Genomic DNA, 25,543 nt, shown 5'->3' on the forward strand with positions numbered 1-25,543 from the left:
GGGTGTTTGGCTAAGCTTATTTTAAACAGCTGATAAGCTCTTACGTCTGATAAGATGTTTTTAGAGCTGATAAGCTGTTACATCTTATTTTTAGGATTAATTTTTAGAGTGTTTGGATAATGAGCTTATTTCATATGTTTACTCATTATAAGATCTTAAATAAAAAGGTGGGGTAGAGTTACTTATTTAAAAAGATCTTATTTGGTCTCCAACAGCTTATTTTAAAAAAAATTAAGATCTTTTTTTTAAAATTTACCAAACACTTTGGAAGAGCTTAAAAGCTCTAAAACATCTTATAAGCTCATTTTAACATCTTATAAGCTTAGCCAAACACCCTCTTAATCAAACTTTACATGTATTGCAAACGACCTTTTCTTGGGTCGAAATAGAACAAAGGAAAAGACGATTAATGGTCGGGGTAATGAGTTTATATTAGAAACTATAATAGTTAATTATTTCATCCGACCCCTTTTAGATAGTGTGAAATTATCCAAACGTTTTCATCATAATTGGTTTCTCCTCTTAGATGGTGTGTGCAAAAGATTTTATAAATGGATTATGAACTTTTTTTGTCACATAATCTATTTTTTAGTGTTTGTAAAATGAATTTTTGTTTTTTTAAAATAAGCAATTTTAAGGCATAATTTTTTAAACACCCGTGATCCTGTTTTTTTTGTTTAAGTTGATTTGCCAGTATATATTTGCAAACATTCACAACTTTTAAAAATCAACACTTAAAATCAATTTAACTCACAATCTATAACTTGTGCTTTTAAATAAGCTTTTACAAACACCGCAATCGATGGTTCCGTCGATAACCCCAAATGAAATACGAGTTTTACCTTAAATTAATTTCACTTGGTCACTTTCTTAGATAGTAGAATTACACTTGGTTGGGAGAAAAAAAAATTCAATTTCATTCCATAAAAAATCATAAAATTAGGAATCGGAATTTAGAAAATTAAAATGAAGAAACTTATTTCATTTTCTTTTTAGAGGAACCGATTTGAATTTATTTATTAATTCATCTATAGACAAGTCACATAAAAATTTAATATTCCAATTCAGTCCCTAAATAAATCGTCATTAATAAAAATGACACACCACCCAAGTGCATTTACATCGTGAGTACACGCATAATTAAATAGACGTATTGAAAGCAAAAAAGAAAATGTGGGACCAACTTTTTTTGCTTTCTATGACAATGACGTCATAATTCCTAAAAACAAAAATAACATTAAAAAAAAAAGTAATCCACCTTCTCAAAATCCAATCCACCCTCTCTCTCTCTCTCTCTCTATAAAATGCCCCCACCTCAACACATCTATCCACCACCACCACCACCACCGCTACAACCACCGTCGCCACCGCAAACTCTCACTTCACACCAAATACACACACTCAAAGATCTCACATTTATATTAAAAAAAAAAAAGGAAAATATATCAAACAATTTAAAAAACGATCATCGACGATGGCAATTTACGGGGCGGCAGTAGCGGAGCAACCATCGCAGCCGCAGCGATCGCCGTGGCACTCGCCGGTGCCGTACCTATTCGGAGGACTGGCGGCCATGCTGGGCCTCATTGCTTTCGCTCTCTTGATCCTGGCCTGCTCCTACTGGAAGCTCTCCGGCTACCTCGAGAACCGCGGCGGCGACGCCGCCGAGAGGGACCTCGAGGCGGGGGAGACAGAAGACGGCGGATCCAAGACGGCGGCGCCGGTGATGGAAGAGAAGTTCCTGGTGATCATGGCCGGACAAGAAAAGCCGACTTTCTTGGCAACTCCGATGTCAAGTAGGGCATCTTCGTTTGGTAGTAAGAGCACGTGCAGCACGTGCAGCAGTGAGAATAATAGTACTTTGTTGTCGGAACAAGATTGTCATGAAGAGAAGAACATTGAAATTGGAAACATGGCGGCTGCCCATGAATCTGTTGTATCTTCATCTGCAGATCAGGTCCATTGATTTTTTTTTTTTTTTTTTTTTTTGGGTAATTTAATTTTCTTGATTCAATTACCCCCTTGTGGGAATTAAATTTGAGAATTTGGAAAATGATTTGCATGTAGAATTAATTTGGTAGGAGTAATTATTTTTGTTTATTGTGTTAGCAATTTTACATTGAGTGTAAATAATATTTGGAGGAGCAATTTAATGGGAAAGTATATATTTATTATATATAATAATGACTACAGAATCATTTGTTTTAATCTAGTTGTTATTTTTATATTTACTCTAATTATTAAAAGAAATATATCATTTATGTATTGTTCTAATATACGTAGCACATAAACTTTAATTTTGTTATGTTTCTGCATTTCGGACACGTTTCATGTCCAACGCTTGAGGACACATGTCGGATACCTTGTGGGTCATTTTGTTATTTCTAAAAAAATTATATTTGAATAGTAAATTTTCAAATATTTTTGTTACTTTCCTAATTATTTACATGGTTTAATGATCAATTGCAAAACTGATAGTTGATAGTAAATTTATTTTAAATATATTTATTTGTATGTAATTATATATAAATAAAAACTTATATTATATTCATATAACATATTTATAAATATACCCCTATATTTTTAATATTACACGTTTCCTCCAAATTTGCGTTGTATTTCTTATATTCAATGTTTTGTAGCATACTACACCTGAAAAAATTCATTTTTTTAAGGAATTGCATTATAAAAACATAACACACAGTGCTGCTGCATCAAAAGTAGTTGTTGTGCCTGAGACGTTGGTCACGTGACACATGGATAAACACGTGGTTCGTCCCAACTACAGTAGCACCTCTCTCCAGCCGCGGCGAGCTGAAAGTTGCATATTTCAATGACCGCTAATAAATAATAAATAATAAATAATAAAATAGATATATATATTGCACTGCATCTTGTTGAAAAATATGTCTAGGTTCGATAAAGTTTTAAAATTAAGAACCGTGACAAAAAAGATTAATCAAGGGTTATAAAATTAAGTGGAATTATGGTAATTAATTCTAACTATTTTAAATTAATAGGTATTTATGAACTTTTATTAATTAAGATGATATAATTGAAATACAATTCCTCCGTTTCTAATTAATTGTCGTTTTACATCTTTACAATATTTTGAATAGAATAGGTAATCTTGTAATCATAGAAGGACCTCCGAAGGCAAGGCGAACCACAATTACGACATTTAAGATATTTTTACAAAAATAAGCTATAAATTGAATTTAAGTTTGATTGTCATTTTGAGAAAAAAATATTTATTTTATATATTTATTGGAGATATTCGAAATTGAAATATCAAATCAATATATCACATATAAATATTTTTCAAAAATCTGAATAAAAATCATTTGATGTTGCACTAATAAAGTTAACCAAGTTCATTCTATAGAAATTAAACCATAATAATAAGTAATTAAATGTTAAATAACTAGTTATAATTATCAAATCAAATCTTTCCAAAAATTCAGATATTTGTAATAATAACCACACTGGGCTAACCATGTGTGACAACCTAGCGGCTGTTGGTAAGGAAATTCCAACATGTGTCAATTGACACAGACTCATTTGTTCCAACCGCTAGATCATTCCTTGCAGTACATCTTATAATAATTTAATTGCACAAACTCGGGAGCTAGATATAATACACAATCCCTTAAGTACTCAATATTTTTTTTTTCTTTTTTATTATAATAATTGAGTGTTGACCCAAAAATTGTTGAAGTAATCAAATATTAAATAAAAAGCAATAATATAATTAATCATGGTTTCATGAAATTAAGATATTGTAAAAAACAAACAATGAAAATTTAATAAAGATAGGGGAAACATCATCAAGCATAATAAATAAAGAGTGATGGAAATGGGGGGAAAGTAGTGTTAGTGTAGTACACAACTGCATGCATTGTCTTCTTTGAGTGGACTACAATTCTTTTGGGCTCTCCCACCTTAAAATTCATTATTAATTGTTGGGAAGAAGAAAAAAAAAAACCTATGTTTGAATGCAAGTTGTCTCATTTGTGGGGTGTGATTATGAATCTATCATGATGATTATGATGAGAATTATATATATGTGGGGATGGAATTACCTTTCTCAATAATTAGTATTTAGGGTTAAATACAGTTTGCACCCCTAAAGTATACCCTATGTAACACTTACCCCCTTAAAGTATCATTTGTAACACTTACCCCCCTCAAGCACACTTTAATTTGTATTTTAAATTTTAATACCTTAAAAAATTATTTTATTGAACGAAATAATTAAATTATACAACAAAAAATATCTGTTGAAAAATACAATATTTTAAAATTTAAAAATATTATCTTGCGTTGGATATTTATTCAATAAATAACATCTAATTGTTGTTGGACCAATTAATGAAAACTACTCTATCGATAATTTTTTTTAAGAAATCAATACATAACTAATAGAAATCTTAAGTATTTAAATTTATTTTAGTTCACTAATTTTTTTATATATATTTTCCTTCATTGTTACCCAATATAGATTACTTTTTAATCTTTTTTCAATAATTAATTTTAGTTACTTTTCAATTTTCTATGAACCGTTAATTATTAGATTGTTATGTTTATTATTTTTTAAATTTTAAAATATAAAATAATTGATGTTGAGGGGGGTAAGTGTTACAAATGATAGTTTAAGGGGGTAAGTGTTACATGAGCTATACTTCAGGGGTGCAAAGTGTATTTAGCCCTAGTATTTACAACTAGTTAATAATTTGCTGACATCAATATAAATTAAAGATATTTTTTCTACATTAATGAGAGTAAAAAAAAATGTTCTTGCACATATCTGATTTTGTAGAACCTACATCCGGTAAAATTTATCATGTAATTTTTCACTATTAATTTATACATATTAATACGTATCTACGTGTATGTGTGTTTAGTGATTAGTTATTTATGTAGATTTGCGATTTAAAACCACATAATGTATTTCATCAGGCGTAGGATCTCATAAGCCATCTTATTATTACATCTTTCATCCTACTTCCTTCGTTTCTTTTTAAATTGCATTCAAGGTACATGCACGGCAAACTTAATTAAAAATAGGGTAAATTACTAATGCCATGCCGAGGTAAAGTCTATTTATGAATAAAAAAATCCCTTATTTTTTCATAATTCCATCCAAGAAATTTACAAACAGTAAGGAGCTGGATGTAATTTCTCAAAAAATGGGTCTTTTTGTAATTTCACCTTACATCAAGGAGGTGGTTTCAATTTACCCTTGAAAAATAATAAATTTTGAATAAAACCTTTTTTTTCTTTTTTGGGAGAGAGTATATATTTACGTTGATCACTTACTTGCGGTTTTGTAGATGCTACAGACGAAACGGTGAAATACTGTGGCATATAAAAGTTGATTGTATGAAACTTAGATGTGAACAATTGAATGACGCAATTATCCATTATTGTTAATTATTGGAAATGTCCACTCACGCATTGCTGAAACTTTTCCCTTTTTCTTATTTTTTTTTTTTTTTTTGGCCAGACAAGAATATGTGAATTATATTTTGTAATTAATTTGCCAGACAAATGAATTCATTTCATCGAAATAGTTTCTGAAGGATTTGCGATCGAGTCAATTCGCCAGTGAAAAATAATCATTAATTCCGTTTGATGTAAACATTAGTGATCACAAAATAAAATTTTCGGACGTAAATATTTATTTTTTCAAAGGATTTTATGACGAAAGTCCGTCAAAAAAATAAAAAATCGAGAGAGAGATGCGGCAGCATGGAAATTGATGATTTTGTACAATCAGCTTCTGTTTAGGTTCTGTCATGTGTGTTAAGGTTGTGGCCCAATGTGTTTGAGCCTGTAGCCTAAATCCCTATGTTACTTACACACACATATTACTAGAGAACGGCCCATCAGATACTTAAGCCCAATTGTGGGAAGCCACTAGAAGGATGAATCTAAACCGTTGGATTCATCCATCTCATCTTGGCCATTGACTCTTTCTAACTCTCCCTTTCTCCTTGTACTCCTTCTTTCCCGTTTTGTGCCCTAGACAACATATGTTCCTCCCTTGTCCCCTTCTGTTCTTTCCTCATTTTGCTCCAGCAACCATGGCCAAACGCCGCCGTCCTTGGCCGTGCATGTCCCAGTGGTGGTCCCTTCAACGGCTACCTTTGACCGGAGCACCTATTTAATGTAGGGGTTGAAGTGGCAGAAGGTAAGACCTAGAGAAAAACCCTAATTCAAAAGCCTTACCCCCTTCTTCTGTGAGTTGGGTCTGTGGTGATGATAGGTACCGATTAAGGAAATAGAGATAAACACTCAAACAATAAATAAAAAATAAAACAAAGGTAGATTTAATGCAAGAATCTTAAACATAATCCATCAAGTAGGTTGTCCGTATGGAGAGGACAATGCTCCAGAATTTCACACAGAATACTAATTCAATATCCCCTAAAAACTAACAAGGAAGAACTATTTATATAAAACTAACATTAACTTGCTAATAATTAAATACAAACTTATAATAACTAAATAGAAACGGCTCCTCTGGAGCAGTTATGGATATGGCTTATCCTTATCCATGTTATTCAAATCTCCTGAAATTGTATCAGTACACCCCCCTAAAAATTCGCCTTGTCCTCAAGGCGGAAAGGAAATTTCGGCCAATCTTGCCATAGAAGAATCTTCAGTATATAAATTGATGGCTTCTTTATCTCATACAAATGGAGTTTCACCATCCATAAATTCCATGAGTGAAAGGTTTGATATTTTGCAACGGTGTCCCGGTCCAAAATTTTCATTGCATCGAAAACAAAGGCCTTTCGCCATTCGTAATTGTCGCTCCTCCATTGTAAGTGCTTGTCTAGCTTACGTTGTTGTCGGAAGTTTAACTGAATCTGGTTGAAGTATGGATCTAGGAATAGATGAATGGGGTTGTGGGTTTGGTTTATTTGGTGTAGACAAATGGTGTCCGCTACGAAGACAACTTGAATCTGAATTAGATGTAAGTTTGGATTCAAATTCTAGTGCCAAACTCATAGCTTTATACATCGTTCGGGGCTTATGAATTCTTACATCTGCTCGTAATTCTTCCTTCAACCCATTGAGGAAAACACCCAAGAGGCAGTGTTCTGGCCAATTAGAAACTCGTGCAGATCGTCTAGCGAATTCTTGTCGATATTCTTGAACAGATTTAGTTTCTTGGATGCCACAAAGAAATTCATCTGGATTTTGGAATTCTGCAGGGCCATAGTTTTCTTGGAAAGCCTTCACGAGTTCATCCCAATACAAGATAGTGCGCTCTTTATTGATCCACGCGAACAAATCCAAGGCATCTCCTTCTAAGTACATTGAAGCGATATCTTCCTTCAAGTCTTCGGGAGTTTGATTGTAACGGAAATACTTTTCCGCCTTAAGAATCCATCCTCGAGGATCTCCGCCTTCAAACCTAGGAAAATCCATTTTCGTGTAAGGTTGTCGGGGATAGTAATGCGGCTTACTGTGGCTGTTTATTCCAGTATCTTCATCATCTGCCCAAATTGGTTTTTCACGTTGTCGGTTGCCAAGCCTCGTTTCTGCCCCTTTTCCTTTGTTGGTTTGCCGTGTTCGGTTGGCTTGGGCTTTGAGGACAGCCACATCGGCAGCCAGAGCATCAATTGTTTCGAGTTTGGAAGCGATGGACGCCAACTGTTGACTAATATGGTCGGTGGGTGGGATTGTGGATTCGTTTTGGGAAGCAGTGGATCTGGTATTAACCGTTATGGATCGAAACCTTGCTCTGATACCAAACTGATAGGTACCGATTAAGGAAATAGAGATAAACACTCAAACAATAATAAAAAAATAAAACAAAGGTAGATTTAATGCAAGAATCTTAAACATAAAATCCACTAAGTAGGTTGTCCGTATGGAGAGGACAGTGCTCCAGAATTTCACACAGAATACTAATTCAAAATTCCCCTAAAAACTAACAAGGAAGAACTATTTATATAAAACTAACATTAACTTCCTAATAATTAAATACAAACTTCTAATAACTAAATAGAAACAGCTCCTCTGGAGCAGTTATGAATATGGCTTGTCCTTATCCATGTTATTCAAATCTCCTGGAATTGTATCAGGTGAGTGGGTGAGTTGCTGAGTGCATCGTTTTCTTGGTCTTACCTCTGATCTAGGTGGTTTTAGGGTTAGAGTGGAGAGAGAGGGATTTGTTCTATGTTGGTGCAATCTTAGACAGTGTGTGTGTGTAAGGTTTGAGACCTTAGTGAATCTCTGGTGTGAATCAGTTTGGAAGACTGAGCTGTTTCAATTCCAACATTTCCTATACTCATATCTGTTTATTCTTTTTGCTTGATTACTAACATATCTTCTGAGTTTTCTCTGTAAGCTTCTTTGGGTGGAAATATAACAGTGGTATAAAGAGCTAGGTTGCTCGAAGATCTGCTTGAAGAAGGCTTACAGAACCTAACTTGGTTCTGACAAGGTAAATTTCCCTAAAACCCTAGTTTTTTCGTTTCCTGCTTAATTCATGTGGAGGTTGGGAGCCCTATGTGACATTGAGTTGGCCCTGTGTGGCGTGGAGGCTCTGTGTGGCACTACTTGGCCCTGTGTGGCAGATGTGCTCATATGTGATTTCTTTTTCAGCTCCCTATTTGGTTTATTTTTTCCACAATTATTCCTACTCTTAGAAAGTCTAGACTGCCTCTACTCCAAACCTCCTTTATCTGGACCATTTATTGAAAGGAATCTGGGGAGGGGGGTTTGTCCAGGACTTAGGATTCCTCCATCTATAACTTTGTGTGTGTTTTTTGAATCTGTTTGTTCTGATCTGTGTGTAAAATTATTTGCTTATACTATATGTGCATCTGTGTAAATTATGAATGCATATCATGTTGCTCCTTTTGATGGGAAAGGTGATTTTTCTATATGGCAACAAAACGTGAAAGGGGTTTTGGTTCAGCAAAAATGTTTTAAAGCTATTACTCTAAACTATGAAGATACCACACCTGCTGCTAAGAAAGCTGAATTTGATGAACTTGCATATTCCTTGATTATCTTGAATTTGAGTGATTCTGTGATTAGGAAATTAGGAAAGCAAGATAATGCTAAAGCTTTATGGGATAAACTGCAAGATCTGTACACTGAAACCTCTTTGCCCTAAAAAATGTTTTTACTTGAAAAGTTTTTCAGATTTAAACTGGATTTAAGTAAAGATATAGATGAGAATCTGGATATTTTTACAAAACTAGTTTAGGACATTAAATTAACTGGAGATAAAAACATTGATGATTATACTCCCATTGTGCTTTTAAATGCAATTCCTGACACTTATAGTGATGTAAAATCTGCTATTAAGTATGGTAGAGATCAGGTTACTCTTGACACTGTCATAAATGGTTTGAAGAGCAAAGAACTGGATTTAAAAACCAATAAGGGTAACAAATCTTTTGGTGATGTTAACTTTGTGAAAGGAAAGCCAAAATTCAAATTTCAAAACAAGGCCTCTTCCAGTAATAACAACCAAAACCAGTCTTTTCAAAAACCTAAAAAGGGCAAAGAGTGGAGTAAGAACAAGGTCAAAGGCATAAAATGCTATAATTGTGGTAAACCTGGTCATTATGCAAATGAGTGCACTGAACCTAAGAAAGATAAGAATAATGAACAGGCTAATGTTGTTGTTGATAATCTTGGTGATGTTTTCATGATTGGTGAGTTTGTGTATGATTGTGTCAACTCTATGATTTCATCTCCATGTGCTAATGATTGGATCTTTGATTCTGCATGCACACACCACATGACACCTAATAGACACTTATTTACATCCTATGTGAAACTAAAAAATGGCAATGTGTCTATGGCTGGTAGCAGTGGTATAAATGTGGTTGGTTTAGGAACTATTATTCTTAAGTTTGAATCTGGTTTTGAACTTATGCTTAAAAATGTGAGACATGTTCCTAATTTGAGTAGTAATTTGCTTTCTGTGGCTATACTTGAGGATAGTGGTTTGCATGGAAGTTGGGGAAATGGTTGCCAAAATATTATGAAAAATGACCAGTTTGTGTTCAAAGCTATTAGAATGCAAAATTTGTATGTGTGTTCTGCTGAACCCTTGTTGCATGCTAATTTTGTTAAACATGATCATTATAGTCTTTGGCATAGGAGGTTAGGTCACATAAGTGCTAAAGGGCTTGAGTTATTGCATAAAAACAATTATCTTGATAATGACTGTGTGTCTGATCTGCCCATATGTGACTCATGCATTTTAGGAAAACAGACTAAAGTCCAATTTCATGTGTCTCCTTACCATAATTCTTCTAAATGCGCTGATATCCTTGAATACATACATGCTGATGTGTGGGGCCCTGCCCCAGTTCCTAGTCATGGTGGTAATAGATATTTCCTCTCTGTGGTTGATGATTTTTCCAGAATAGTGTTTGTATTCTTGCTGAAAAATAAATTTGATGTGTTTCAAAGATTTAAAGCATGGAAAGTTTTAATTGAAAATCAAACTGGAATGAAAATTAAAACCTTGAGAACAGACAATGGAATTGAATTATGTAATGCTGAATTTGATGCTCTGTGTGTTGAGTCTGGCATAAAGAGGCATAAAACTGTAGCTTACACCCCTCAGCAAAATGGTGCTGCTGAGAGGATGAATAGGACATTACTTAATAGAGTTAGGCCCATGTTAGATTCATCTGGCTCATCTAAAATGTTTTGGAGTGAAGCTGTTTTAACTGCTGCATATGTGATCAATAAGATCACCTTCTGTGCCTCTATGTGGTGAATTACCTGAAACTAAGTGGGCTGGTATTCCTGTTAGTTTGTCTAATCTTAGAGTATTTGGTTGCTCTGCCTTTGTGCACCAAAAACATGATAAACTTGATCCCATGTCTGTTAGATGTGTTTTTTTTGGGTTATCCAGAGGGGATTATGGGTTATAGGTGCTGGCTTAAGGGGGAACAAGGATATAAAACTGTGATTAGTAGAAATGTGATATTCAAAGAGAATGAATTTCCTTTTCTATCTGTTGTTTCTTCTGAATCTACCTCCACTGAGGTGGAGACTTCCCCTATTATTCCTGCTCAACATGAAACTGTGTCTGATTCTGATAGTGAAACTGATAACAATGTGCCTGAAAATGATATTTTTGATCAAAATGTTAATACTTATGTGCCTTATGTGGACAATCTTGGTGATTACCAACTTGCTAGGGACAGAGGTAGAAGGAACATCATTAGTCCTCATCATTTAGATGAATATCAGCTTGCTTCTTATGTGTTTCATGTTTTTGAGTCTCTGGATGGTAATGAACCTAAGTCTTATAGGGAAGCTCTTAAATTTAATGAATCTGTCTCTTGGTTAAATGCTATGAATAAAGAAATTGAATCTTTGCATGTTAACCATACTTGGATTCTTGTGCCAAAACCTGCTGAATGTTCATTAGTTGATTGTAAGTGGCTGTTTAAAGTAAAGCATGAATCTGATTCAATTAGATATAAGGCTAGGCTAGTGGCTAAGGGGTTCACCAAAAAAGAAGGAATTGATTACATAGAAATATTTGCTCCTGTTGTGAAATTTACTACTGTGAGAATATTGCTTGCTCTAATTGCTCAATTTGATTGGGAATTAAAACAAATAGATGTGAAAACTGCATTTCTCCATGGTGAATTAGATAAGCAAATGTACATGAAACAGCCTGAAGGTTTTCTTGATAAGAAACATCCTGATTATGTGTGTTTATTGAAAAAATCCGTGTATGGCCTTAAGCAGTCCCCTAGACAGTGGAATAAAAGATTTGATGCATGCATGAAGTCCTTGGAATTTTTTAGAAGTTCTTATGATCCATGCTTGTATTTCAAACAATTTGCCCATATTCCTGTTTTCTTGCTCCTCTATGTGGATGATATGCTTTTGACTAGTCCTTGTATTAAAACAATCAATTATGTCATTAAATGTCTTAGTGATGAATTTGACATGAAATTGCTTGGTAATACTAAAAGGATACTTGGCATGGATATAATCAGAGATAGAAAAAGTTGTTCATTGTTTCTGAATCAATCTTCTTATACTGAAAAGATCCTTGAGAAATTTTCTATGCAATCTGCAAAACCTGTATCTGTTCCTCTTGCTGCCCACTTTATGTTAAGTAAGGAACAGTCTCCCAAGACTGAACCTGAAATGTATGAAATGAAGAATGTGCCTTATGCTAATGCTATAGGGTCTGTTATGTATTTAATGGTCAGCATCAGCCCAGATATTGCTTATTATGTGAGTTATCTGAGTCGGTACATGTCTAATCCAGGTTTGCCTCATTGGGAGGCTCTTAAGTGGTTGCTTAGATATTTAAAAGGATCTGTTAAACTTGATTTGCTGTTTTCTAAGTGTAAAACTGAAAGTGAACTCTTTGGGTATGTGGATTCTAATTTTGCCAATTGTAGGGATAGCATAAAATCCTCCACTTCTTATGTGTTTACTTTAAATGGTTCCTGTGTAAGCTGGAAATCTCAGCTTCAAAGCATTATTGCTCTGTCTACTACTGAGGCAGAGTATGTTGCTACAACTGAAGCTTTCAAAGAAGCTATCTGGCTGAAAGGTCTTTTACTTGAAATTGGTTTCTTTAGGAACAAAGTGGTAGTTTTTTCTGACAGTCAATCTGGAATTCAATTGTGCAAAAACCCTGTCTTCCATGATAGAACTAAACATATTGAGATCAAATTTCATTTTATTAGGAGAATTGTGGAAGAAGGGATTATTGATCTTGAAAAAATCCCCTCAGAGTTCAACCCTGCTGATATGGGTACTAAATGCTTACCAGTTGAGAAATTTCGTTCTTGTTTGAAAAACTTTAACCTAATTTCACAAGATTAAACTGCTGAGTGCTTTTGTTACAGTCTGTGTGACTGATTTTCTATGTGTTTTCTATGTAATTGCTTGTATGCATGCTTTTCTTTATGAACTGCAATGTGTCTATCTGTGTGAAAGCAGAAAGATGTACAAATAGTACTTTGTGTTTTACATGTATATCAAAAACAGCAATGATGACTTCCAACAAACTATAAATTCACTAATGATACACTTTGGTCCAAGGTGGAGATTTGTTAAGGTTGTGGCGTGTAGCTCAAATCCCTATGTTACTTAAACACATACATTACTAGAGAACGGTCCATCTGATACTTAAGCCCAATTGTGGGAAGCCACTGGAAGGATGAATCTGAACCGTTGGATTCATCCATCTCATCCTGGCCATTGACTCTTTCTGACTCTCCCTCTCCCCTTGTACTCCCTCTTTCCCGTTTTGTGCCCTAGACAACATCTGTTCTTCCCCCTTGTCCCCTTCTGCTCTTTACTCCTTTTGCTCCAGCAACCATGGCCCAAACGCCGCCGTCCTAGGCCGTGCTTGTCCCAGTGGTGGTCCCTTCAACGGCAACCTTTGACTGGAGCACCTATTTAATGTGGGGGTTGAAGTGGCAGAAGGTAAGACCTAGAGAAAAACCCTAATTCAAAAGCTTTACCCCCTTCTTCTGTGAGTTGGGTCTGTGGCGAGTGGGTGAGTTACTGAGTGCATCGTTTTCTTGGTCTTACCTCCGATCTGGGTGGTTTTAGGGTTAGAGTGGATAGAGAGGGATTTGTTCTATGTTGGTGCAATCTTAGACAGTGTGTGTGTGTAAGGTTTGAGACCTGATTGAATCTCTGGTGTGAATCGGTTTGGAAGACTGAGCTGTTTCAATTCCAACCTTTCCTATACTCATATATGTTTATTCTTTTTGTTTGATTACTAACATCTCTTCTGAATTTTCTCTGTAAGCTTCTTTGGGTGGAAATATAACAATGTGTTTCTGGATTCAACGCACATTCTCCATCTAATAATTCAGACGAGAGCAGAACATTTCTATTTTTGCCGGGAAAATGTTTATATTAATTAATAATATGAGTTAATTGCACATGACCCCCTGTGTAATTTTGAATTCTTGATAAAACCCTTGTCTTAAAAAAAATAGCAAGAACCCTCTAATGTTATATTTTCAAAGCACACTGCCACTTTTTTCGTTTTTTCCTCTTGACTTAGATAAAATGATAGAAATACCCTGAATTCAAAATAACACAAAATAAAATTATTCAACCCAAAGAATAAAAAATTTAGTCCCTCAAAAAAAATGTTGAAAACAAAATCCCAAAAGAAAAAAAAAAGAAAAAGAGAGAGAGAGGGGGGATCGGAGAGCTACTGTCTACCAGCAATTTAAAAGGTCTGCGGCAACGACGGTGGTGGATATGGACGTCGTGAGGGAGGTGGTTATGGAGGCGGGTACGATGGTGACCGTGGCTCTTTTTCTGTGATGTTTTCTAGTGAGAAAGACACCGGAGATGGTGTGAAGATGGTTGCCGGCTGGAGTGACGTTTGTGGTTTGATTTGGGAAGATGGCCTTTCTGGAAATGTAAAGGATTGAATTGCAAATTTTGAAAACTTCATTTTGGAGCATACAAAATTTTGGGGTATATTTGTAATTTTAAAATTTTATAATTTAAAGAGTATTTTGATCTTTCTGGGTCAAAATGCACTCTCAGCCGCACAATTCTCGCGTGCAGTACACAATAAGTTGTTAGGGACTTTATTGCCTTGATAAATTTTCATAAGGGATTTCTTGCCATTTCTTTTAACATGAGTGCTTTTTCAGCAACTCGAGATTACACAGGGGTGGTTTCTTAATAATATCTACATCTGAAAGGAAATTGCAGTCAATTCTAGAGTTGAAAGAAAAATAAAAGAAAGAAAATAAAGAGTGGTGTAGTCATGATCATCAAACTTTTGTTAGCTAAAAAACAGCTTACGTACATACACATGAACAGGTCCAAGCACGACATAATTAATAAGTGCCATTATTATAAAGTCAAAACATATATATTTATTCCCTGCAATAATGCACACCTGAGAGCTACATTTCAAACCTTACCAATTCACCATTAATCCCTTCTTCTATCGTTTATCAAAACGTCGGTTCCATAACCAAACATTGAATTAGTCGAATTTGTCATCTTGTGCTCCACATCACATTGGATCTCCGAATTCAGCAGATCGATCGTCTTCGTTGGAATCGTCAGCTGTCGCCTCGGACTTGCACCACCGGGGTTTTTTCCGGTGTAGACACTCCGACACTCAAGTTAGAGAAAATATCTATAAATAGGGGGTTCAGTACTCGAACTTTTACTCGCTAATATAATGTTTTTTTACTAGAATTCAGTATATACAAATTAAATACAAACTAACTTGATAGTCGGAACTTATACGCCGGGAAACCACTCCCGATGTTGCAAGAATAAAGCGAAGCAAAATTCAAGTAACAAAATATTTAATGGCATTCTTGATTTCCTTAATTTGGGATCTCTAGATGTGCTAATTGGGTTGGGCCTGAATTGTGAATATTTTATTTACATGGAAAAATCAGTTGGACCTATTGGGCCAATAGCACACATATCACTAACATTTGGGGCATATTACCAAAATAGAAAAAAGAAAGTTATTGTGAACGTAAATAAGTGTAAAAAGTGGGGCATAACCGATAATTCATATCGTGTTTAAGTATGAATCTTGTCAACCGAACGTCTTATTATAGTACATGTTATTTAGTCAGTAGAACCTTACAATAGTAACTGAACGAGCCCTTAGTTTTAAAAAAGTTTGAAGAATAGATAGACTAAAGTCTCAACTATTCAATTTTTTTTCTTGTTCATTTTGAATTCAATCATATTTATAATCTGAACCCTAAATTTGACTCTAATAACCAAAGTAGATACGAATTCTTTGAAGATGGTTGGTAAAATTTAATTTTGAATGCATAAATAATTACTTAAAAAAATATAGTAATCAATTACATCATTACATAAAAAAAATATCATCACACTATGAAAATTACAAATCAGCACTCAATGCTATTAGCAACTTATAGTTAACTAACATTTATTTAATAAAAATATATTTACTCGAATTTAATTATTGCTCGTTACTCTTTTTTTAATCCAAGCAGCTGGATTATATTGACAATCCTGAGACGATGCCAAATGGCATCGTATGTTCATACTCCCAAAGCTCCTTCTCATTTTAGTTGTTGTACTGAATTCTTGCGCATATATTAAGAAAATCAATAAGTATGCATTAATTATTAAAAATAATTTTACTAAAATACCCTTATCATTATTTTTTTTCTCTAACTAATTACTATTTTCATGAATTAATATACACTTCCACATATTAATTAATGATATTGCAATAAAAGATATAATATCAGTTTCAATATGCTTAAAATATGCATAAAATAGCTTGTAAATATTTTTATTGATGATTAATTAAATATGCTTAAAATAGCAGCGTTGACCAGGCCAAATAATTACTTGTAAATATTTTTATCGATGATTAATTAAATATTATTGGTTATTATAATTTATAGATACACAATATATATATAATATAATGATAAGTTGTATAATAATGAGAAAAAAAAAGTAAAATGTTGACAACTAGTTACATTAAAAGATCAGCCGGCTGAGGACGGCAGCGCCACCATTGAAGAAAGAGACAAATTCTTTTTCACTTGCAATCATTTAATTCATACAACCCTTCGTCTAATTATTGATCAAGAAAATTCAAAAGAGAGAGAGAGAGAGAGAGAGAGAATTAATCCCACTTTCTTAAAAAAAACAATGGGGTCTTCATTCAGTTGCTGCAGCTCTGAAAAAGTTGAACAAGGGTAATCTTGGAATTAAACACATATTTTATTTTTTTTGGTTATTTTGGTAATTAATAATTTGTATTGTGGGTACGTAGGTTGAGTGTAGGAGGAGGAGGAGGAGGAGAGAATAGCAGCAGCAGCAGCAAATCATGGAGAATATTCACGTACAAGGAACTGCATGCTGCTACCAATGGATTCTGTGATGATTACAAGCTTGGTGAAGGTGGCTTTGGCAGTGTTTATTGGGGCAAAACTTCCGACGGCCTCCAGGTAGTCGAACCTCGATAAATTAATAACCTTGCTTAAATAATAGTTTTTCTCGGTCTTGATTCGGTGAAAATATGTTAAATTATTAACTAGATAATCATCTAATAATTCGCTAAATTAATAGAATTTCCCTAGTCCCGACTGTATTAATTTAATTTATAGAGGTTCGACTTGTATATGCTAATTTTTTATCATTCATTTACACACAAAAGAATATATACACACGACACATCCATCAGGGTTATTTCTGAGAAATTGGGGGCGCTAGGCGAGTTTTAAGACATTTTAAAAAAATATAGGCTCATATTTGTATTGTATAATGAACACATTAATTCCTTAAGGAGCACTACTGGACAAGAATTTTTTTGTATTAACAGATAAGAATTTTGTAGAAAATATGACGAAAATATTGACAAAATTAAGATAATTAAATCAAAAGTTTACGGGGTCAGAACCGGCCCTGACATCCAATGCTGGTGTCTGGTTCGAAGCCGTATTATTTTAATAGAAGAAGGTTGTTGATAATCCGAAATTCCAACTCGATCATCTAGTTGATTTTAAATAACTCTTTTTTTTCAATTTTTTGAGGTTTAATTAATTTGATTTAAACCATGAAATTCCGATTTGGTAAGTGACTTTTTAAATAAACTTTATTTTATTTTCTAGCAAAATCTCAAATATAACAAAAATTAAAGTCCCTCAAACTAATTAAGTATTTTTTGTTATACTGCGCCCAAATGCCCAATACCCTTAGCTTGCACCAGTTGCGAATCTAGGATTCTTCCGTCAAGAGCGTGTTCAGATCTGAATTATATATGTATATAAATAACGTAGTTAAAAATATGTAGATTTTAAATGAAGTTGCATAGGATAAATCAAAACGTAGACAAGAAAGATAAACTAATTAAGATTTTTTTTTTCCTTCTAAAAACATTAAATTTACCCTCTAGATTTTCAATCATAAAAAACATAATTAAACTTTTTTATTTTTTTATTTTTTTGTGTTCATATTAGATAGCAGTGAAGAAATTGAAGTCGATGAACTCGAAGGCAGAAATGGAGTTTGCGGTGGAAGTAGAAGTACTCGGTAGGGTGAAGCACAAGAATCTGTTAGGGCTGAGAGGCTATTGTGCCGGAAACGACCAACGCCTCATAGTCTACGATTACATGCCCAATCTCAGCTTGCTTTCTCATTTACACGGCCAATTCGCCGGCCAAGTTCATCTTGATTGGACCAAACGGATGAATATTGCACTCGGCTCCGCACAAGGCTTATTGTAAGACTACTCACCCACTTACTATTCATTCAGATGCTACATTCGGTGAAATATACTCGGTGATTTTTAATCGTTGATGTGGTGAAATTACTTCTGATCAGTAAACACATATACATACATAGGTATGTGTGTGTGATATATAATGTGCAGATCAACGATTAATAATCACGCGATGTGTTAAACCGAGTGTAGCATCAAATAAACTTTCACTCTCTCTATTTTCATGAGTCATATCTTAATTACATATTGTTTAGGGCAAATTGCACATCACTCCCTCAAAATTTTAGAAAGTGACTGTCCCCTCAAAATATTATTCTTGTTGCGCATTGCCCCGATAACAAAATTTTGATGGATTAATCATTCATCGGCATATGAGTATTTATGTTGCACGTTGCCCTTTTATATGTTATTTTTGTTGCACGTTACCTCTGAAAAATATTATCTTTTTACACATTGCCCCTTTAAATGTTATTTTTGTCGTACAATTCCCATCAGAAATTGGTTTATGGGGCAAAGTGCAACCAAAATAATATTTTGAAAAGAGGATTATCCAGTTTTTGAATTTTTAGGGGGATAGTATGAAAATGGGAAATTTGTAGAGGGCGAATTGCATTTTGTCCTATTGTTTTTAATAATTTAATTTGATGAAATACATATATACTAATTAGGTACTTGCACCATGAAGTGACACCCCACATAATACATAGAGACATCAAAGCAAGCAATGTCCTTCTAGACTCGAATTTCGAGCCATTGGTAGCCGATTTCGGTTTCGCAAAGCTAATACCCGAAGGCGTTAGCCACATGACCACACGGGTCAAGGGCACTTTAGGGTATTTAGCACCCGAATACGCAATGTGGGGGAAAGTCTCCGAGAGCTGCGACGTGTACAGCTTTGGGATCCTCCTTCTAGAGATCGTCACGGGCCGAAAACCCATCGAGAAACTCCCGGGCGGGCTAAAACGGACCATCACCGAATGGGCGGAGCCCCACATAACGCGCGGGCGGGTCAAGGATCTAGCGGACCCGAAGCTCCGGGGGAATTTCGACGAGAGGCAGTTGATGGAGGCGGTCAATGTGGCGGCATTGTGCGTGCAGAGCGAGGCGGAGAAACGGCCGACTATGAGGGAAGTGGTGGGGCTTCTTAAGGGGGGAGATAATACGATTATCGGTGGTGCTAAATCGGGATTAAGTATGAGGATTAAGAGTGTTAAGTATGGTGAGGATTTAATGGCACTTGATCAAGAAAGTGATGATGATGAGGATGATGGAAAGAGTGTTTATGGTGTGTTTGGTGCTTTGGAGACACAAAAAATGCAAGATTCTTACAGGGGTTATGGGGATAGGAGATGAGTGTGTGAAAAATGTGTTTTGTGAGTTTTTATTTTTTGTGTTTTTTTTTTTAATTATTATGATTATTAATAATATTATTAATGTATTATACTAGTTTGGTTTGATGCAAAAATGCTGAGATGGTCTAAAAAACACAGCAAATTTGAAGTGTGAGAACATTGAGTTAGTTGTTTGATTCTTTTATTCCCCATTTTGTTGTATGTAACAAGTTGTCACTATTTATCCAAAATTTCCCGCCAATATTTAATAGTGGGTTCATTCTCAGTTTCGTTTTAAAGTCGATTTTCAAAAGTTTACCATCAAATTTTCAGCCACTTTCAGAAGTTCAATACCAAATCTCAATCGATTTTCAGAAATTCAAGACCATTTCCTGTAAGAGTTTAACTGATGTTCACTATTAAAGATTATAGCATAGTCTTCACTGGCTTATAGAAAAAACATAAATACATCCAATTAAAATTAGGGTAAATTACGGTTACCCTCTAAGATAAGGTTAAATTATAAAAGAATCTCTCATATTTGGGTAATTACAACCACCCCTCACCTATGTATTATCTTACACGTCTACTCTTACGATGTCAAATTTACCTACTGAAAAAATGATTTTTTTGTAAGAGAATACATATGTGAAGGGTGTAACTGTAATTACCAAAACATAAGGGTTTTTTTTCGTAAATTAATTTTTACCTCAGGGATTGACTGTAATTTGCCCATAAAATTGTAACTATAATAAGGTAAGACGTTTCACCCAAAATAAAATAGAAGGCAAATCAAATTCAAAGAGAAATCAATTTTTTTTTGTTACTTAGAGAAGGAGATGGATTATATAGTTTGTAGTTTGTACCGTGGAATTATTCTTACATCCTTTTCGAATACGACAAAAAATGTATGGGGAAATAACAAGTGGGATTTAGGAAAGTTGACTGGGCTGGGCCCACATAAAAGTTAAACGAGATAAAAGGTTCCCCGAGTTTGCAATACAGTTGGGCCACTCCGCACGTGAACTTCACGTGGCCCGGGACCATTGTTTGTTGAGGAGTCCCACTGTATTTATTCGCATTGCTTCTTAAAATTCCAATTTCCGTCAGATTCATAAAGTTTCTATTTTGGAACAATGTTTTTTATTTCAATTTCTGATTATTTCAGTTTTTTTTAATTGGAATTGGAACTATATCAAAAATATTTGGAATTTTCAATCTTTGCTCCCATTTAAATTCCGAAATTTATAATTCTAAAAATTCCAAAAAAAGAAATAAAAAAAAAATCCGTTTATTTCATTTGCAAATTTTCACGTACAAAAAGACATGGTTTCTTCCATAGTTTTGATTTTTATCACTTTGAGGATTACTTTTATCATTTGAGGATTTAGAATTTTAATGTGGTATTTAAAAATAGGTGTCTACAGACAAAATAAATAGATGCTTAGTGCAACTGGAATCATTATAGTTATTTTTTAAATAAAGCAAATAGTAAAATTTGTCATATGAGTAGTTATAGTTTTATGATTTTATTAATGAGGGGTTCCTATTATTGAAAATTTATGAAAGTTTTTGTAACTTTTTAAAAATGTTATGACTCATGTAATTTTCGAAGTTATTGAATATGAATGAACAAAAACTTTGAAATTGAAATTGGAATAAATTGTGTTATTCCAAAAAATATTACATAATTCTCATAAAAAGTGATTTCCGTTCCGTTCAATCCGACTTTCAAACAACAACAATCTCTATGTTTGCGGAAACTCTTGCAAATACCACTTAAGAATTCATTTTTCAGTAGAGATATGTTTTTGAAAGTTGAGCGAGTTCTTCTACCTTTCAAAAATATTGACTAGGTCAAAATCAAATCAATATTCATTTTTTTTTTCTTTTAACACATTTTGCTTGTTACAGTATGTTTGGGGCCGAATGCATTAAAAAGATTTTAAGAGGGGCCGTTAATACATTGTACTATTATACACATTTTTTTCAATTTTGCTATACTAAAATAATATAGGTTTAAAAAATACTGGAAGGGCAACACCCCTGATTCTATGCTAGTTCCTCTACTGTAACAACTAATGCATGAGAGAGTAAATTAACTTAAAAAAAGCTATTTTGAATGAGTTTGGAAGCTGGATTTTAGATAATCTCCAATAAGAGAATTAGGTATTAGATATTTGTAAAGACAATATTAACCACACGTTAGTTTAGTTTACTTTAAATATGCCAAATTGAGTTGATCTAAACCAGGTATAATTGCATGGACACCATTGGATGGTTTTGGTGATGTATGATTGGTGCAGATGTATTCTCAATTAATTTCAAAATTTCATGTACCAAACACTCTAACTTGTTCCTCTCCACGTACCGAAATTAAAGGGTAAAATTATTTGTTTAAATCCTTAAAAAAAAAAAATGATACTCTTAAAATGATGGAATTTCATGCTGATACTCTTTTCAAATCCTTAAAAAGTTATTTAAATGGTGGAATTGAATGTTTAATTTGTTTCTTTGATTAAAATTATTGAAATGATCGAATAGTATAGGCAATTAAATGAATTTTAAACTACATTAAAAGCCAAAAAAATAAAAAAAAACTCCAATTTTGGATTGAAAAATACCCCTCGCCACCCATAATTCAGGTTTAGATTTACTGCTCAATATCGAGTGGTGGAGCTAACAAAAAGCAGGGGGCATGTCCTCTCCAATATTTCTCATATTCCTATTATTTTATAGGATAAATTACAATTTACCCTTGAGGTATGGTCAAATTACGAAAATTTTCCTTCTGTTTGGGTAATTACAACCATCCCTTCAACTATAAAATTTAGTGGAATCTTCTGGATTATATGGAATATTATCACTTTTGTACCCGTTTTATCCCATTCGAACTCCACATTTTGAAGCAAAATGATTATAATATGTGTTTTTTGGCTTGTACATATCAGATTGTGATGCAACTGAAACTGCATTTTTACACATTTACAAACTAGAGCACATTCCACGAAATCTAAATGATTATGTAGAATTTGACACCATAAGAGTGGAGGTGTAAGAAAAAATCATAGTTGAGGGGATAGATGTAATTATCCAAACAAATGGGATTTTTTCGTAAATTGACCATACCTCAGGAGTGGTTGTAATTTACCCTATTTTATATATAAAAAAAAAAAAAAGTAGTTTATAAGAGCATCATTAGCAACTTCCTCATAATCTCGTAAACACATTCGACTCTCGGATCCGACTTAAAATCGTGGCTCGGCTAATGTCAATCCAAAAGACAAATCTTTGAACCAATCCGCAAAATGGGACCACCGATCATAATCACTTCACAACAAAGTTAAACTTTTTTTCGCCCTGCCAAAATAATATCATTAAAATTCAACTTCTTCATGCTTCCAATAATTCACTACTCTACCCTTTTTTGTGTTTATATTATATTTAATTAATTAAAATGATGTGAAATTAAATAACTTTAAAAATTCAATAAATATAGTAATGTGAAATAAAAGTTGACTTAATTAAATAACTTACAGATAAAAAAAAGCCCGTCAACAAAAAAAGTAGCAGGGCTTTCCAGATTCAAGATAGATAGATACACATACATTGATCAGCAGTAATATTTCAACAGTCAGATAATTAAATTAAAAAACAAAAAAGAAAAAGAAAAAAAAAGTACATTTCTTTTAATAATTACTAATTACTAATATTACGGTATTACCCCCCTTCAATTATTACTGCCACATGTAGAAAGAAATCCAACTATCTGAAAATTACTGACACAAATCTTTCCCCATCAGAAAGACGGAACGATGCCGTATCGAGCGTCGGCGATAAAATTCGCAGCTCCGGCTCCGAAGATCCGGTCCAGATCGGACTCGGATTCGGTTCTCTTGGCGAACCGGCCTTTGATTCTGGGCCGGGTTTCCGCGTAGGCCTTTCGAGAAGCGTAGCGAATCGTCTTCTCGAATTTACGGTTCTTCCTCTTCTCCTTGTACCTCAAAACCCTAGCTTCTCTGTCCATTCCGACAACCTGCGAGCCATCGCCGCTCGAATTGATGGTCCGCCCCAACGAGTAGGATATTTCCGACATGGAATTTCCTTCCGGCACCACCCCCACGTCCATCGACGACGACGATACCTGAAATTTTTAATATATATTTTTTTTATTATAATTCCTGCAATTTTAATGGTGGAGAGATGAATTGAGTTTGGTATTTGGTACTTACACTGTGGCTGAGTGAATGGGTGGTGTAGCTGTTGTATGAATTGATGTTGGATCTCGCGAAATCGATATCGAACCGGTTTTCCGGCGAGTGGTCGTGGCCCAGTGGAGCTTGAACCGGCGGTTCGATGGTTGCTGTCTGTATTGGGACAACGCTGTCGGTGAAAGGCTGTGAAGAAATCTGGTAGTTGTCGAAATCCAGGAACTGGTCGGAATCCTGGAACAACAATTCCATGGATTTCAAATCAGGATTTTCCGCTGGAATTAGCTTCGCCGCCGTAATAATCGGGTTCATGGAAATCCACGAATCTGGTATGTAGGCATTCTGCTGCTCCATGTGAGGAGGAGGAGGAGGAGGAGGAGCGGCGGCGGCGAATATGCTGCTGTGGTTGCAGTCGCCGACGGGCGGCAGCAGAAGAGCGGCCGCCGCCGTGGACTTCATCATGACGGACTCCGCCGTGTCGTAGAAGGGAACCACCTGGACGCGCTCGTGGCGGCTGGCCAGAGGGTTGGCGGCGTGGATGTCACGGTCGCAGGTGACGCAGAGGGCGGCGGCGTCGGCCTTGCAGGTGACGACGGCGGGCGCCTGCTCGCAGACCTCGCACATCCACACACGCTCGTGTTTCAGGCCGCCGGCGGAGGAGCGGTGCACCTTAGCGTCGCAAGGTATGCACATGAAGGCGGAGTCCACGCGGCAGAAGAGAAGCGCCGCCGCCGACTTGCAGTAGTCGCATGGCTTCGCCACCACGTTCAACCCCGCCGGAAAGAACTTACCGGCGCCTTGTAAAATTCCCATTCCTTTAAATTTTATTTTCTCTCTCTAGAAAAAAATAATAGTAGTGGTGACTAGGCTTAAAAACTAGTGGTGTGGGTTGGGAATAAGCAGAGAGAGGTGTGAAGCTCTATCTATCCAACATGTCAAGGAGAGAGAAGGGAAGGGAAGGGAAGGGAAATCTAGCTGCTGACGAGTTGTGGGACGACACGTGGCGAACTCTCAGCCACGAAAGAGATTTGATGGCACAAGTGATATTTTTTGTGTTTAGTAGTTGTCTGTGCCGACTTGGGCCTACTGTTTTTGGGTGGGGGTACGTTTGGGGTAGTAAATGGATATGACAGAGTGTTTGGTGTAAGAGAAATTGAGATGCGGCAACTTGTTCCAACTTGTAAAGGGTAAAAATCCAGTTAATGATACATCACGAGATTTACTACTTTGAGACCAGAAAAAAAAAAAAAAAAAAACTCTTCTTTCTCAATATTTGATGATTAAATTTTAGGGTAAATTATAACAGCCCCTTAATTACTATTAAATTATAAAAAAATTCTTCATATTTGGATAATTGTAATTATCATTCTTAATTATGAATGTTCTTACTTGTTCATACTTATGGAGTCAAATTCAACATAATCTTCTAGATTCCGTCGAATGTTGTTTATAGTTTGTACTCGTTTTGTAAATGTAGTTTCTGATACACCACAATCTGATGTATACAAGCCAAAAAACACATCTTATGATCATCTTGTTTAAAAAATGTGGAGCTCGAATGGGATCGAACGAGTACAAAATTGAAATTATTCTACAAGATTTCACTAAATTTGATACCGCAATAGTAGACGTGTAAGAAAATTTATAGTTTAAGGGTGATTGTAATTACCCAAACATAAGGGAATTTTTCGTAATTTAACCATACTTCATGGTGTTTATAATTTTACCCTAAATTTTTAGATTGAAAATGAGTT

The 25,543-nt window shown here is 34.8% G+C and overlaps 3 protein-coding genes across 3 annotated transcripts; 2 read left to right on the forward strand and 1 right to left on the reverse strand.

Moving 5' to 3' along the window:
- The first annotated feature begins 1,237 nt into the window (after nucleotides 1–1,237).
- On the forward strand, nucleotides 1,238–2,208 carry GDU3 (glutamine dumper 3). The gene has a single exon (XM_012975811.2). The coding sequence runs from the start codon at nucleotides 1,475–1,477 to the stop codon at nucleotides 1,964–1,966; it is 492 nt and encodes a 163-aa protein (XP_012831265.2). The 5' UTR covers nucleotides 1,238–1,474; the 3' UTR covers nucleotides 1,967–2,208.
- Nucleotides 2,209–16,492: 14,284 nt separating this feature from the next.
- On the forward strand, nucleotides 16,493–19,864 carry LOC105952260 (PTI1-like tyrosine-protein kinase At3g15890). Its single transcript, XM_088824016.1, has 4 exons — nucleotides 16,493–16,721; nucleotides 16,799–16,973; nucleotides 17,985–18,247; nucleotides 18,916–19,864. The coding sequence occupies exons 1-4, from the start codon at nucleotides 16,675–16,677 to the stop codon at nucleotides 19,598–19,600; spliced, it is 1,170 nt and encodes a 389-aa protein (XP_088680142.1). The 5' UTR covers nucleotides 16,493–16,674; the 3' UTR covers nucleotides 19,601–19,864.
- A 3,218-nt stretch (nucleotides 19,865–23,082) lies between these two features.
- Nucleotides 23,083–24,808, reverse strand: LOC105952321 (zinc finger protein CONSTANS-LIKE 5). The gene is made up of 2 exons (XM_012975862.2): nucleotides 23,811–24,808; nucleotides 23,083–23,722 (listed from the first exon to the last, which is right to left on the reverse strand). The coding sequence occupies exons 1-2, from the start codon at nucleotides 24,600–24,602 to the stop codon at nucleotides 23,378–23,380; spliced, it is 1,137 nt and encodes a 378-aa protein (XP_012831316.2). The 5' UTR covers nucleotides 24,603–24,808; the 3' UTR covers nucleotides 23,083–23,377.
- Nucleotides 24,809–25,543: the final 735 nt, after the last annotated feature.

Source organism: Erythranthe guttata, chromosome 10 (genome assembly GCF_056151865.1).
Source record: "Erythranthe guttata isolate IM_541 chromosome 10, IM_541, whole genome shotgun sequence".
Classification (NCBI taxonomy): Eukaryota; Viridiplantae; Streptophyta; class Magnoliopsida; order Lamiales; family Phrymaceae; genus Erythranthe; species Erythranthe guttata.

Excerpts from the sequence above, each read along its gene's own strand:
- LOC105952260 (XM_088824016.1), top strand. The coding sequence starts at position 16,675 with ATGGGGTCTTCATTCAGTTGCTGCAGCTCTGAAAAAGTTGAACAAGG. Across the intron at positions 16,722-16,798 it reads TCTGAAAAAGTTGAACAAGG|GTTGAGTGTAGGAGGAGGAG; the intron begins GTAATCTTGGAA and ends GTGGGTACGTAG. Across the intron at positions 18,248-18,915 it reads GGCTCCGCACAAGGCTTATT|GTACTTGCACCATGAAGTGA; the intron begins GTAAGACTACTC and ends TATACTAATTAG.
- LOC105952321 (XM_012975862.2), bottom strand. The coding sequence starts at position 24,602 with ATGGGAATTTTACAAGGCGCCGGTAAGTTCTTTCCGGCGGGGTTGAAC. Across the intron at positions 23,723-23,810 it reads CCCATTCACTCAGCCACAGT|GTATCGTCGTCGTCGATGGA; the intron begins GTAAGTACCAAA and ends TAAAAATTTCAG.
- GDU3 (XM_012975811.2), top strand. The coding sequence starts at position 1,475 with ATGGCAATTTACGGGGCGGCAGTAGCGGAGCAACCATCGCAGCCGCAG.